Source organism: Pseudonaja textilis, chromosome 5 (assembly GCF_049901715.1).
Source record: "Pseudonaja textilis isolate UNSWEBS1 chromosome 5, rPseTex1.2, whole genome shotgun sequence".
In the NCBI taxonomy this organism is placed as follows: domain Eukaryota; kingdom Metazoa; phylum Chordata; class Lepidosauria; order Squamata; family Elapidae; genus Pseudonaja; species Pseudonaja textilis.
The window spans coordinates 67,873,591-67,888,159 of record NC_141994.1 but is presented as its reverse complement, the minus strand read 5'-3'; the positions used below and the strand labels follow the sequence as shown (position 1 = coordinate 67,888,159).

The 14,569-nt window shown below is 38.7% G+C and overlaps 1 protein-coding gene across 1 annotated transcript in view; it reads right to left on the bottom strand.

The window, feature by feature from the left end:
• The window catches only part of IRAG2 (inositol 1,4,5-triphosphate receptor associated 2), a 67,223-nt gene that overhangs the window by 21,125 nt on the left and 31,529 nt on the right, over positions 1–14,569 (bottom strand). Inside the window, exons 20-24 of the mRNA XM_087935614.1 lie at positions 13,592–13,653; positions 12,953–13,030; positions 12,258–12,342; positions 4,104–4,245; positions 1,841–1,919 (exon numbers count right to left, since the gene is read on the bottom strand). Of these exons, the coding sequence (XP_087791740.1) occupies positions 1,841–1,919; positions 4,104–4,245; positions 12,258–12,342; positions 12,953–13,030; positions 13,592–13,653 (446 nt within the window). The remainder of the gene's footprint in view (positions 1–1,840; positions 1,920–4,103; positions 4,246–12,257; positions 12,343–12,952; positions 13,031–13,591; positions 13,654–14,569) is intronic.

Below are 14,569 nucleotides of genomic sequence, written 5' to 3'. Positions count from 1 at the left end.
TTTAAAGGACCAAAGAGCAGTTAAAAGAAAAAAAGAGTCACAGCTCTCTCTTGGAAGGACCCATGTTACCTCAAGGAAAACTAGATGAAAAAGTCTTAGCCAATCCATTTTTTTTTCTTCTCCCCCTTTTTTACAAATGAATAGCAGATCTATTGTCTGGTCTCCATCATTCAGTTCCAATATTCCCTACAGCAAAAGCAGGGAATTTATCTCCCTTCAAATGTTATACATACTGTTTTTCACATTTATGCCACATCCCCATGGTCATGTGACCAAATTTGGATGTTTGGAAACTTGACTTATAGTTATGACGGTTACAGTGCCCTGGGGTCATGTGATCCACTTTTACAACCTTCTGACAAGCAGACTCAATGGGGAAGACAGATTCACTTAACAACAGGGTTTACTAACTTAACAACCGCTGTGATTCACTTAACAACTGTGGCAAGAAAGGTCATAAATGGGGCAAAAGTAACTTAACGACGGTCTCACTTAACAACAGAAATTTTGGGCACAATTGTAGTCATAAGTCAAGGATTACCTGCACTGTATAATTATCTCTACCAGCATCTTTCACCCTTGGTGAGACTTCGCTACAAAGCTGAAAGGGGTAGTTAGCAACACTACAGAGCAGGCATACTTTCCCCATCTCTGATTTTTTCCAGATGCAGTAAATTTCAGGCTGAACTACTCCCAAATATTCTGTATGGATGGATGGAGAGCAGAATTTCTCAACCTTGGCAGCTTTCAGGTAAGAGGACTATTAATCCCAGAATTCTCCAGCCACCCCAGTATTCTTATACCCCAGTCCTGAAAATGAAGTCTTTTATTCCCAAGGATAGTTAAAGAGAATCTTCCTCAATTTATTACCCTCCAGATACTTTGAGAAAACAACACCAGGCACCAGAATTGGTTTTCTGGGAACTGGAGGATAACAAACTGGGAAAGTTGGATTAGGGTGGACACCTTTACATTTGGAGGGGGAAGGTACATTTGAATCTAGGACAGCACAATTCATAATGGACAAGAGAAGCCATGAAGAAAAATCTAACAAAAGTATAACTTTTAAAATTTAATTTTCAAGATTTTACAGATGCATGGTGCTTGGTTTGCATCTAACTGGTTCATGCATTCAAATGCCCATCAAGCACCAAATAAATCTACCCAAGTATTAATGAATATTTGACTAGCACTGATGATGTTAACTAATGAAATGTCTTCAAGAAAACAAGCAAGCTCAGGGAGCGCCAAGGACCTCTCCTATCTCCTGTCCAAGTATCCATGTGCAAGTCCCAGCAGGCTGTATAACAGAGTTCTTCAAACTTGCTAACTTTTAAGATTTGCGGACTTCAACTCTCAGAATTCTCCAGCCAATTCCACAAGTCTTAAAGTTGCCAAGTTTGAGGACCCCCTGTGGTATAACATCTCATCAGAAGGACAGAGCACATCTGGATTGCAGAGTTTTGAATAAACGTATGAATTGCAAGTTTCAAACGAGCCAAATCATGGGGGTCCTTGGTGCTCTCTGAGCTAGCTTGTTTTTTTGCAGATGTTTCATTATCCAGACAAGGGACTGACGATGACTAGCACTGATGATGTTACCTAGTTTGGGTGATGAGACGTCTGCAAGAAAACAAGCTAGCTCAGAGAGCACTAAGGATCTCTCATTTCAACCTTGAGCGACAGCTGTTCTCCTTTCTTGAACCAAATCCATGTGGTAAAAAAAACTCTCTGTCAATCTTGCACAGCACAGAGGGGAAAGAATTCTACTTCCCAGGTTCTGACTGGAATGGTCTTCTTCAATGGAATCTTTTCTTGGAAACAAGTAACTGAGACTAACCTTGGGACAGTCACCGTCCATCCTTATCCCGGAGATCAGGTCTGCATCCGTCTGGTTACCAACCGAATGGTGATTACACCTGCCAGCAGAAAGCAATATTTGCATACGGCTGCTATACAGCTTTCCCTTCCCCTAAAGTGAAACGCTGGGGGTTATTTTTATCTACAGCTTTTACCTAAGTGAAGAATCCAACCCCAGCTGCAACACAAAACCAGCATAAGGCAAAGGCACTTGTAGCCGAGATAATGTCACCCAGAGAAATGAAATTGCCAAAAAAAAAAATTGACTTTTGGAAGCAAGAGCTTCGTTAGGCAAGAGAGAAGAAAATTCAGGTGATGCCTCTCATATAGTGGACAATGGTTCATCTGATGACTTTTCACAACATTCTGCCCTCGATTTTTATAGTTGAAGGAAAGTAACCCTAACGCCAAAAAATATTTGAGTTAGATACCAACTGTTCAAAACAGTAGGGTGCTAAAAAAAGTAATGCATGTTCCCGACATACACAGTAATTGTATGGGGATAACACCACCCAGAGGAACAATGAAGCTTCTAAGAACATTGCTTGCTCAAACAGAAGCTCTTACAACATTTGTAACAGATATTTGGCCCAAGAGTTGCCCAATTAAGAGGTAATGACTAGAACTGTTCCCATAAACTGACCACTTTTTTAATCAAAGAAAAAGATGGAGATATTGGACACGTCTATGAATGTCTTCTTAAGCTCCAAAGATGACCTTGAAAATGAAGCTACTGTGGATGATGGGACAGGCACAGCTATTGGTTCTGCTAACTAAACTATCATTAAAAGTTTACAGTTAAATGAATATCTCTATATCTATATTGATACACACACAAACACAGACACAGACGCACACATATTTACACATACATACGTATTTATACACATATGTCTATATAACCCTATCTGTCAAGGTAATAATTTAAGAGCTGACCAGCTGATGCAGTGAGGGGAATGACTCAGCAGGGTTTTTGTCTGTTATCCCTTTAAGAGCCTGTGTAATAAGAGACCTTACTAGAGTGTTTATTCATTAAGTTTCTTCCCTGCTGTAATTGCTGCTTGTAGCATGTGTATGTATAGCATTCCTATATTCCTATTGTAGATAGAAACCATTATCTGATACAAGCTGCTGTTGGCTGTACTTGCTCCTGGGTTGATATATGGGATAGCCCTGTGCACACTCTGACAATATCTATGTCTATATATCACACTTCTTAACTACCCATCTCCCTCAGAGAGGGGCTCTGGGTGGTATACAATTTAATCAATAAAATTAAGCATTCAAACAGAAGAATTGTTTAAAAATATATTAAAAAGTCAGAAGGTGGCAAATTTAGCGGTTATTAATATAGGCAGGGGAGGGGGGGTTCTATGGTTGTGTGGGCCCCTGTGTCTCCCACACAAGTCTTATCAATGGTTATGTAGATTTGCTTATCGGAATCATATACTGTATAAAAGGGATGTCATGCCTCTGTCGGAGTCTGAATCCAAGGAGGAAGATGAACAGCTGATAGGGAGCGGGAGTGTGGCTCCGTTGGCTGTGAGGAAACTGGGGAAGGGCAAAGTCCGACTGGGCAGAGCAGGGGAGAGGTAGAACAAGGGAGAGGGAGTTCAGAGGAAGACCCAGGCCCACCCCCTCTTCATCCTAAGGCACGCAGGGAGGAACTGAGAAGAGAGCAATGTGGGTTGCGTTGCCTACAGGGGAGGAAAGGGCCCTGATTCCCTTCATTAGGCACATCTGGGAAGAGAGATGCAAGCTGAGTGTGGTGTCTGCTGGGAACAAACATGAATTCCTCTTGTGTTGACTTTGGTTATCTGCATTCCTGACCTCCTCCCAACCGTGTTGAATTACGGCCGTTCCTTCACATCTGGAATTCCTTCTCTTGCCCTTCCAGATTAATTACCTCATCTTGCCTTGATTGGACTTATAGTTACAGTTTTTGTTGACCTCGTTTTGGACTTGATTCTCTGCAGCCAAAGGTTGTTCCTGGGGAGAGTTTTTCTCCAGCCAGAAGGTAACCAGGACGTTGGGGGGAAAAGTTGAAGCTAAGAAAAGGCACTCCTGCTGATTATCTGACGGTGTTGCCTTTGTGCCACGCCCCAGGTCATCACAAGGGAACCGAAATCATTAGGCTATAATAGTTAACTAAGAATCAAATGAGAAGATACTGGGAACTTAAGAATAAAATTGAGCTGCATGTAGCCTTATCAACATTTTAAAAGCCGGGTCTGTGGCCTTACTTGTATTCATCCAATATCACATCTGAGGTGGTTCCATTTCTTAAACGCTGTTTCCCAAATATCAACAATGTTTGAGAATTTCCAACGGTCCTTGGCAGAGAGCTTCTTCGAACCAGTTGCAGAGAATCAAGTGACAATGCTTCTGTTAAAGATATAGAGGAGGAGAGAGTGACAGAATTATTAATGTGAGGAAGCCTAGAAAATGTGGCTTTGTTTATCTGGAATCATGCAGATCAAGAGTTGGGATGTTTATGGATATTCTCGCATATAAATTTTATTGAATTTACAATTAAAAAAATAACATAACAACATTACATAAGAAACAGAGAGAAAAAAAGAAGAAAGAAAGAAGAGAAAGAGAGAGAAGAAAAAAAAAAAAAAACGCTCGGTCTTGCGACCAAAAAAGGAGAAAGAGGAGTATAAAGAGAGAAAAAAAAAAAAAAAAAAACAAAGAAACGGAAGAAAAAGAAAATACGTTAAAACCAGACAAATATTCTTTTTGACAGTCTACAAGATCCAATTCTCCAATTCTTCTCTTACTTTAAATATACACATCTTATCGCTATTTATGGATATTTATGCTTATTTATGCTCATTGAACAGTTTATCTCTGATATAACCAATTATACCATGCATTCCAATTATTATCAAATGCTGAAGACTCTTTATTTTTAAGAGCTATGGTTAAATTGTCCATTTCTGCGCAGTCACATATTTTCTGAATGACCAATTGATCTGTAGGTAAACGGGATGATTTCCAGCACTGAGCAAATGCTAATCTGGCCGCAGTTAGAATATGAATTATTATATATTTAGTCTTTTTAGGAAAATGTTTATCAGAAATCCCGAAGAACTCTGGTTTATATTCAATTTGATCTTTGGTTATCTCCTCCAGCCATTTTCTAATTTTTTGCCAGTATTTCTGGGCTTCTTTACAGGTCCACCACATATGAAAGTAGGTTCCCTCTATGTTTTTACATTTCCAACATTTTGGACTAGAGTTTGGGTTCATTTTCGCTAACCTCGAAGGGGGTAAGTGCCATCTATATAACATTTTATACATATTTTCTTTGTACGCCGCAGATTTCGTAATCTTAATGATTCTATTCCAGAACTTTTCCCATTCTGTTAATGTAATGCTTCTTCCAATATTCCTACTCCACATTATCATGTTCCCTTTCACTATCTCTTGCTCTAATTCTACCTCCAATAAATATTTATAAAATTTAGAGATATTCTTTTTATTTGATCCTAATAAGATTTTATCTAAGAGTTGTAATTTGCTATAGATTCCAAACTCTTTGATATCTTGTTTGTATCTACTATGGATTTGTATATATAACCACTGATCAATTTTAAATCCCTGTTCCTATAAGTCCTGTCGAGTTCTTAATTTTCCTAAAGGATCTAATAAATCTTTATATTTAGTCGTTTTGTTATATCCAAATTGTTGGGATGAACCATTGCCTCCATTGTTGAAAGCCAAATCGGAATTTTTAAATAATGTTTTTACATATTTTTTCCAATTAGTTAATAGTGAATCTCTAATAAGATGTCTATGAAAGTACGCCTGTTTAGTTTTCCCACATCCCATAGAAATGCGTGCCATCCTCTCTGAAGGTCGTGCCCTTCCAAGGCTAGAGTTCTTTTATTCCGTAAATTGACCCAGTCTTTTAACCATAGTAAGTTGGCTGCCCAATAATATAATTCCCAGTTTGGGCAGCTAGCCCACCTCTACTTTTGCATCTTGTAAGGCCTTAATACTGATTCTAGCTTTTTTCCCTTGCCAAATAAATTTAAGAGTTACCTTATTTATATCATCAAAAAAATTTTTTGATAATTTTATTGGGATTGTCTGGAATAAGTAAAGGAGTTTTGGTAAAATGTTCATTTTGATTGTGGCAATCCTGCCCAGTAAAGCTGCAACTTATTCCAAGATTCTAGATCTTTCTTAATTTGCTGTAACAGTTTATCATAATTATTCTCTTTGAGTGATTTACTATGTGGTGTTAACCATATGCCTAAATATTTGACCTTTTTGTTGCCTGTATCCCCATGGTTTTTTCTAATTCTTTCCTCTGGTTCTCTGTTAGATTTTTAGTCAGTAATTTCGTCTTATTTCTGTTGATCTTTAATCCTGCTACTGAACCATATTGTTCTAGTTCTTTTATTAGATTATGTCCTTTTTCCATGGGATCCTCTAGGAAGAAAACCATATCGTCTGCAAACGCCTGTAATTTATATTCCTCTGCCTTGACCCTAACCCCTTGGATTTCAGGATTTTGTCTTATCCACGTTAACAATGATTCTAAAGCAAATATAAATAAGAGGGTGAGAGAGGGCAACCCTGTCTAACGCCCTTTTCAATGCTTAGTGGGCCTGTTTGTTCACCATTAATTAGTATATTGGCTTGTTGGGTATTGTAAATTGTTGTGATAATATTCTCGAATTTAGTGCCCAGATTCATGTTATAGATTTTTGTATTAAAAAGTGCCAATGTAAGTTATCGAATGCTTTCTCCGCATCTAGAAACAAGAGTGTAAATTGTTTCTCTGGATGAGCTTCATAATATTCTAAGACGTCAATAACGGTTCTTAAATTGTTTTTAATTTGGCGGAATGGAAGGAAACCATTTTGGTCTTCATGAATGTATAAATTTAAAACTTGTTTTACTCTATTCGCAATAATTGAGGTAAATAATTTATAATCGGCGTTTAAAAGTGAGATTGGTCTATAATTGTTGATATATCTGGCATCCACATCCTCCTTCGAATTAACGCAATCAACGCCTCCCTCCATGAGTCTGGCATTTTGGCAGCCGAAAGTACCGTTAAACACTTCCAGCATCAGAGGCCCTACTAAATCTATTGTGGCTTTATACAATTCTACTGGAATCCCATCTGGACCAGGGATTTATTATTACATTGATTTTCCATTGCAGATTTTAACTCAGACCATGTAATATCCTTATTTAGTAATTCTTTGTCTCCTTCCCCTATTGTTTTATCATTCGTATTCTCCAGATAAGTTCTTATTTTATCCTCATTGATTTCTTCTTTTTATATAATCTTTGGAAATAGTTTAATATAATATCCTTTTTCTTCTCAATCTCATGTTGTGGGATGCCTTTCTCGTCTATTAATTGGTGTATCAATCTCTTTTCTTTTTCTTTTTAAGTTTATAAGATAGCCATCTTCCTGGTTTATTGGCGTGTTCAAAATAATTTTGTTTGGACCTTCTCAAGCTAACTTCTATTTTATCTTGTTCAATTAAATTCAGCTTATGTTTGGCTAGTATTAACTGATTTTGTAGTCCTTGGGTCTTAGGGGTTTTTTGTAATTGTGTTTCTAAGTCTTGGATTTGTTGTTGTAACGCGTTTTGTTGGGCATAAATTCTCTTGTTTCTCATAGCATTATAGGAAATTATTGTGCCTCTTATAAATGCTTTCATAGTATCCCAAATGTTCTGTTTTGAAGTTGTTTCATTATTATTATCTTTTAGAAAATAGTTTAGCTCCTCTTTCAGTTTATTAATATACTCTTCTTCATTTACAATTTGGTTATTTAGTGTCCATCTTTTTTTATTCGTCTCCTATCCCTCCAAATTAGCTGTATTGGGTTATGATCAGCCCATTCATTCGGTAGAATTTTGATTTCTTTTATTTCATTAGCCAAGTCCAAATCCATCCAAGCCATATCTATTCTGGTCCAAGTATTATGTGGGTTAGAATAATATGTAAATTGTTTTCCTTCAAGATTCCGTTCCCTCCATAGATCTTTTAAATTTAACTCTCTCAACATTTCCTTACATGCATGAGAGTTCCCTTTTCCCCTTCTTGTTTTTCCCCATATTACTATGGTCTTTCTGGTAGTCTGCAATGGAGTTAAAATCGCCAATCAAGCAAATGTTTCTTTTTCAAAGCCTACTATTTTTTGGTGAAGGTGTTTAAAAAATTTCCCTGGTCATCATTTGGGGCATAGATTGCTACAAGTAAAAATGTGATGTGGTTTATCCAAACTTGTATAACCAGAGTTCTTCCTTCAGGATCCGACCAGATTAATTCTGCCTTTACATCTTGTTTTACATAAATTGCAATTCCTTTTTTTCTTGTGTTGGTCGGCCGGTGCTGTAAAAAGTTTACCTAATTTTGGACAAATTAGATGTCTTTCGTCATTCTTGAAATATGTGTCTCTTGAAGACATATTATATCTGCGTTATGTTGAATAAGTTTTGAGAATATCCTTTTTCTTTTTAATAATGAATTTAATCCGTTTATATTGATGGAGAGCAACTTCTTCCCTCCACCATTTATCTACTTCTGCTTAGATTTTTGCCTAGTAATGATTCGGTTCTCTTGTTGTTGTTGTGGAATTTGCTCTTCTCTCCCATGTTGTGGATTATCACTTCCTGAAATTGGAGAAAGTCGTTCCTTTTGGGTTCTGTGATAATATCGGACCTCCTGTGGTCTTGTTTTAGGTTCTTCTTTGGTGGGTTGACTATTCTTATCTGTGAGCTGTTGATGAAAAACTTGGGCCTGTTCTATCGATTCTATTTTGATTTTCCTCTCTTTCCATGTAATTAACATCCCTTCCGGGATTAACCATTTAAAATGGATTCCTTCTTTATTTAAATCATTAGCTAAAAATTTATAATCTTGTCTTATCATCCTCACTCTCTTTGGAATTTGTTTTAAAATCCTAATTTCTCTGCCTTTATATGATATTGTTTCCTCCCTAGACATTTTCAAAATTAAATCCTCAGACATCTCCTAGAGAAGCGGATATGAATTTCTCTTGGACAGTTGTTACGCCTGGCGTAGCTTGTGCTAACCCTATATACCTCATCAAACTCTTTAATTAGATCATCTTTTTCCTTTCCTAGCCATTCAGCCAATATTTCTGCCATCAAATGTTCCAATTCTTCATTTTTGGCTTCCGCCACATTCTGGAATCTTAAATACGCCATTGCTTTGTCCATCTCGAGGTGGATCAGAGAGTCTTCCATTTCTCTAAGTACATTTTTAAATTCCTCATCCATCCTTTCAAAGTTAGTCTCCATGCGTGTTGTTCTACTCTCTATATCTTTTATTTTCACTTCGTTTCTCTCCATGGCCTGCTGTAGAGACCCTCTTACCCTCCACCTTCGCTATATCCGCTTTCATTTCAGCCTTCAGTTTCCCCATCTCATCTTTCAATTCGCTTATATCTGCTCTAGTTTCCTTGTGATTTTTAATCATCATTTCTTGCATTTTAGATATAGCTTCCTGCAAGGCTAATATGGAAGTTTGTATATTAATATTGGGGACATTGGGCTGCTTTTCCCTATTAAAGACTCCTCGATAGTTTTTTGAGATGTTGGTGGGGTGGCTGTCAACGTAGTCGATAGGGTCGGGATAGCCTTCTTTCCTGTTTTTAAGGCCATAGTTGTTGTGGATGTCATCTCTCTAAGTATTTGTTTTTGTTGATGCACAATTTTAAATATATTATCCCAAATCACCATTCAGTATTTGGGTCCTGTACTTGAAAGACTATTCACGTATTTCAATTTTATATCTCACTCCACAGTCTTTTCCCTATATCATAAATAGAGATCTGCAACAATATTCTAGTCAATGTAATAAGAAAATTGGTCAACAATAGTACATCAATTAACACTTTAAGGAATTAATCTTAAATGTCGTAAGTAGTCTAAATAATTTATAAATAGATTATATCAACAAAGTTTACCCCTTTTACTATTAATACTTACAACAGTAAACTCTTAACTCTTTGATAATAGTGTATCCTCCTCTTCCCCCCCAGTAAGTAAAATTATGTAAAGTATTTAGGAGATACAATAGGGAGGCAAGGGGCAAGATAATAAGAGAAGGGGTAGAAGAGAGATTACCACAGCTTCAGAAAATCAACAAACAAACAACAACAAGGAAGTCATCTTAAAGAGAAAATAGTGCCAACTTACTAAACTTAAGTAGTACCACGTAATAAAGAGAGCAAATTGGGTGAGCTAAAGTTCCATCTTCCAGCTAGAGGTTTCTTTTCAGCCTTCCAATCAGCAAATGGTGAAATGTGCTGACTAATCTGCAGTCCCAAAACCGTCTTTCCCAGCGTTCTGTTCGCCTCTGGCTTCTTCCTCTTGCTGCTGCTTCTTTCTTTGCTTTCCAACTTTTAAATCCACATACAAATCTTCCAAAGTCCAATATAATGCTCAATTTATCTTCTCCCCAATATTAAGTAGATGTAATAGTCATGTTGTGCTCAGACCAGTTCCGGATCTCCAATCTCCAGGTTTTAGCAATCTCCGTCTTTCCCCAAAGCTTCCCCCTCACAGGATAAAGTTTTCCCAATTGCTTTTCTGGCCGCTCTCCGCCTGACTTCCAAGAGGTGCTTATCACAACCAGGAGAGAAGAATTTATGCTATCATTCTTCTGTCATTCTACTCCCTTCAGACTTCAAAGAATCCAAGATATAAACCGTTTCTCTGTTCCTGTTACTCGATCTCGCAGGCTGTCACTGCTTTGCTTATTCACTCAAGTGGCAGACCGAATTGGAAGCCGCCATAAAATGACAGCTTACTCTTTAGCGCCGAGCTCTGGAGCTTCCCTCTTCACTGTCGGGGAGTTGCCTTCCCCCCTCTGCAGCTCGAGGATCTCCACGTTGACACGAACCTCTCCGGGGTTCATGTATCCCTGGGGGATCGCTCCTGACGCCAGAAAAGGTGTTCGAAGCCTGCACCAGACTTCTTCACCTCTGTTCTCCTGTCCTGCCACTCCTCATTCTCAATCCTCCAGGTGACCCAGGCTTCATCAAACATACTTAAACACAAACTTATTTTAAAAGCAAAACCTATTTTATTGCAACACGGGGAATTACTTTCATTCCCAGCCTGAACCCATTAAACACAGTTCCCCAAGATAAGCTCACGCTTGTCAGTGCTGTGGAATGCTGCCCAAAACACAAGACTTCAAAGTAATTATAATAGAAACCCCCCGAAGTATCAGAAAAAAATGACCAGAGTACACAGAACTTCAAGAAGGATTCAGAATCTAATTGAACTGCTTTGCTTCCTGCAAAGCTCTTTGTCATTGAGGTCTGACTTTTATCCCTTATGGGAGGGGCAATCACCTCCCAGCCTTACTCCCGAGTCACCCCTTCTGCTTCAGCTGCTCTCGCCTTCTAGCAGCTCTGCGCACACGCGCACTGGGAACAGGCTCCTCTGCATCCTTTGCTTTGCTGCTGCCGGACTCCGAAGGCTCCAGAGGCAGCACCCCACTCCCAGATAGTCCTGGCCCCATCCTTGCATCAGATGCAGGACCCTCATCCAAGTCCTCTCCAGACTCCCTGACTAGTTCCCTTCCATTGTCCCTGTCCAATATCTCTGCCGTCCGCACCAGCTGCTGGCGAACCACAACACTAGGTGATGATTATCTCAAACATGGTTTTGTTTTGTTTTTTCATAAAAGGCATCTGGACTTTCTTGGTGTTTGCTTTTATTCATTTCTCATCAAAGAAGCTCCTTGGATGAGAAGAGAAACATTTTCAAAGAAAACACCAAGAAAGTCCAGTGGCCTTTGGGTGGTGGTGGGGAAAGCACTTTTGAGAAAATTGAGTTGGGATATTGCAAAATACAGTTTGATTCTCCAAGATGTAAGCCATGTGGCCAAATTTCAAATAGTTTTTGTAATCTGAGAGTTTTACATACAAATGACCATACAAAAAACTAATTGCTCAATTAATTGCTCAACATTTCAATCAGAGCCTTTCTAATGGCTGCTGAGCTGCACAGTTTCAAAAAAGTACGTGTACTTTAATCTTTATCCACAGATGGATGATAGATGCAAATTCTAATCAACAAAAGCATAAATGCATACAATAATATTAATGGAAAAGTATTAGCTACAAACTTAATAATCATAATAAAAGGGGATGGAAGAACCTGGAAAATGATGTCATAAACAGAAGAATTCCTAAACTTTGAGTAGGTTGCTTCCGAGTCTTCCACCTTACCCCTTTCTTTAAAAAATAAAAAATAAAAAAATTCAAATTTTGAAAAATAATACATTGCAACATGCAAATCAGATACAGGTTTCTTCTTCCAGGGCTATATGCTTCTCCTTTTAGCCAATCCATTTGCACCCAAGGCATATTTTAAACTTACCTAGCAATAAAATATCTTCTGTGGACCAGTACGTGCTCCAAGGCCAGGACAGCTGGGTTCTTAGTCTTTGATAGCAACAGGTTTCCTATTTAAAGAAGAGGAAGTGAAATTAAGGAGACTGCCACCCAGAAGCCAGTTCAACTAATTTACAGAAAGTTCCTTCTACCAGGAAATAAGCATCTGGTTAGATGACTCTTTTTTGAAATAATGGCAATAATACTTATATTTATATACTGCTTTACAGTGCTTTACAGCCCTCTCTAAGCAGCTTACGGAGTCAGCCTATTGCCCCCAACAATCTAGATCTTCATTTTATCCACCTTGGAAGGATGGAAGGCTGAGTCAACCATGAGCCTGGTGAGATTTGAACTGGCAAATTGCAGGCAGCTGGCAGTCAGCAGAAGTAGTCTGCAGTACTGCACTTTAACCACTGGAACGCTGACACAGGGTGCTTTTCCAAAAGGCAACTGGACTTGCTTTTGTTTTTTGCTTGTTTGAAAACGTTTTGCTTCTCATCCAAAAATGACTTGCCTTTTGGAAAAACACCTTTGGGACAAGGCTTTGTTCATATATGAAGGTATTCAGTTCTTTATCATTTCTGCCCACTCAACTTTACAAGCAAGAACGTTGCAAATGTTCAGATCCTTTTTCAAGTTCTCTTCCAACCTACATTTCCAAAACTTGTCTGCGCCTACCTTCTCTTCTCTTCTTGTCACTTCACTGACGTTTAAGCAGGACAGAGGGCTCTCATCATCATGATCAAATGCACACCTCTGTTTTAACAGAAAGTTAGCATGCTAGTCAATTGAAAGAAATGTCAGGTTACCAAGACAACCTAGCAATATTATGGAAGTACAGTTGCTATCCGAGAGGACAAGTGCTAAATGCCTGAAGCAAAGAAGAAAGGGTTTGGTTCCTGCAAAGGATGTATAGAAACAAATTTTTCAAGACCCCAAAAGAACGATTACATGTTTTGCGTGCCAAAGGCCTTAAATGGCACCAGCTTCTCAGTTTTAGGGCTGGGAAAATCCCTGCTTGATGTTTTCAATCAGCACAGAAGATGATGTTCTAGATTTGATCATCTTGGCTGTTGTTTGTGCAGTAGAGTTAGGAACCAAACAAAATTGCCCTTTGAGAACATTTTTCTTGAAAAGAGGCTTGCTAGCCGGCAGCCGTTAAATCTGTGAGCGCAAATCCCAGGTTGTGCTAGGCCACCCAGTGCAATGTGGGTATTGTCACTGGAGGACGCAGGGAAATCTGGGCATCTCACTTCTACTCTGTAATTAAAATAAACCGTTAAATGCAGCATTAAATAAATAAATAGAATGCCCTACCTGACAAAGTATACCACAGCACAGTCTTCTTAAATGCTTCTCCTTGAGTAACTCTAGAGCAACTACAAAACAAGGCATTAGACAACAGTTGATTCCCATTCTCATCTAACAAAGGGTTCCCATTCTCATCTAACAAAAATATATTAAAAAAAACAAATATTCCAGATAAGTAAGCCTCCGTCTAACGGAGGTAGTCTTCAATGTAGGATTACAACTGAGCCCGAAATGTATGTTGCTAAGTGAGAAATTTGTTAAGTGAGTTTTGCCCAATTTTACGACTTTTCTTGCCACCTTTCTTTTTCTTTTAATTTTTTTTATTGATTTTCTATTAAATACATTTCTTAGTGCTTAATAAACATCGTGTTGTTCTGGCTATTCAGTTTGCTTAACAATACAAATTTACATTCTTAATCTCCACCTCCTTTTTCCCCAACCATTGGTAAAATAAATTCCATGTTTGATAATACTCTACATCTCCTTTCCGTTTAATTTTCAATGTCCACGCATCAATTTCTGCACACTCTAGAACAGCGGTGTCTAACCTTTTCCATGTTGCATGCCAAAAGTGTGCTCGCGTGCCTGCACCCATGATGCAATGCTCACGTGGCTCCTCCCGCCCCCCTGCGCATGCACCATATGCCTCTGCGCATTCAAGCTTGACCCCCTGCACCGCACACCTCCGTGCATGCGTACGCAACCCCCCTGCATGTCACATGCCTCTGCACATGCACGCACATCTCGCATACATGCATCTCCCCTTGTGCATGCATGGCAGATACCCGACAATCAGCTGGCTGGAGGAGGGCGCGCGTGCATGCGCAGTAGGGCTCTTCTGGGCGACTTCTTGCATGCCAGCAGAAGTGGATCTGAATGCCACTTCCAGTATGCGGGCCATAGGTTCACCATCATGGCTCTAGAACTTTCCTGACTATCGCTTCATCTCATGGTATTTTTTTAAAATTTATTTATTTGGTTTGT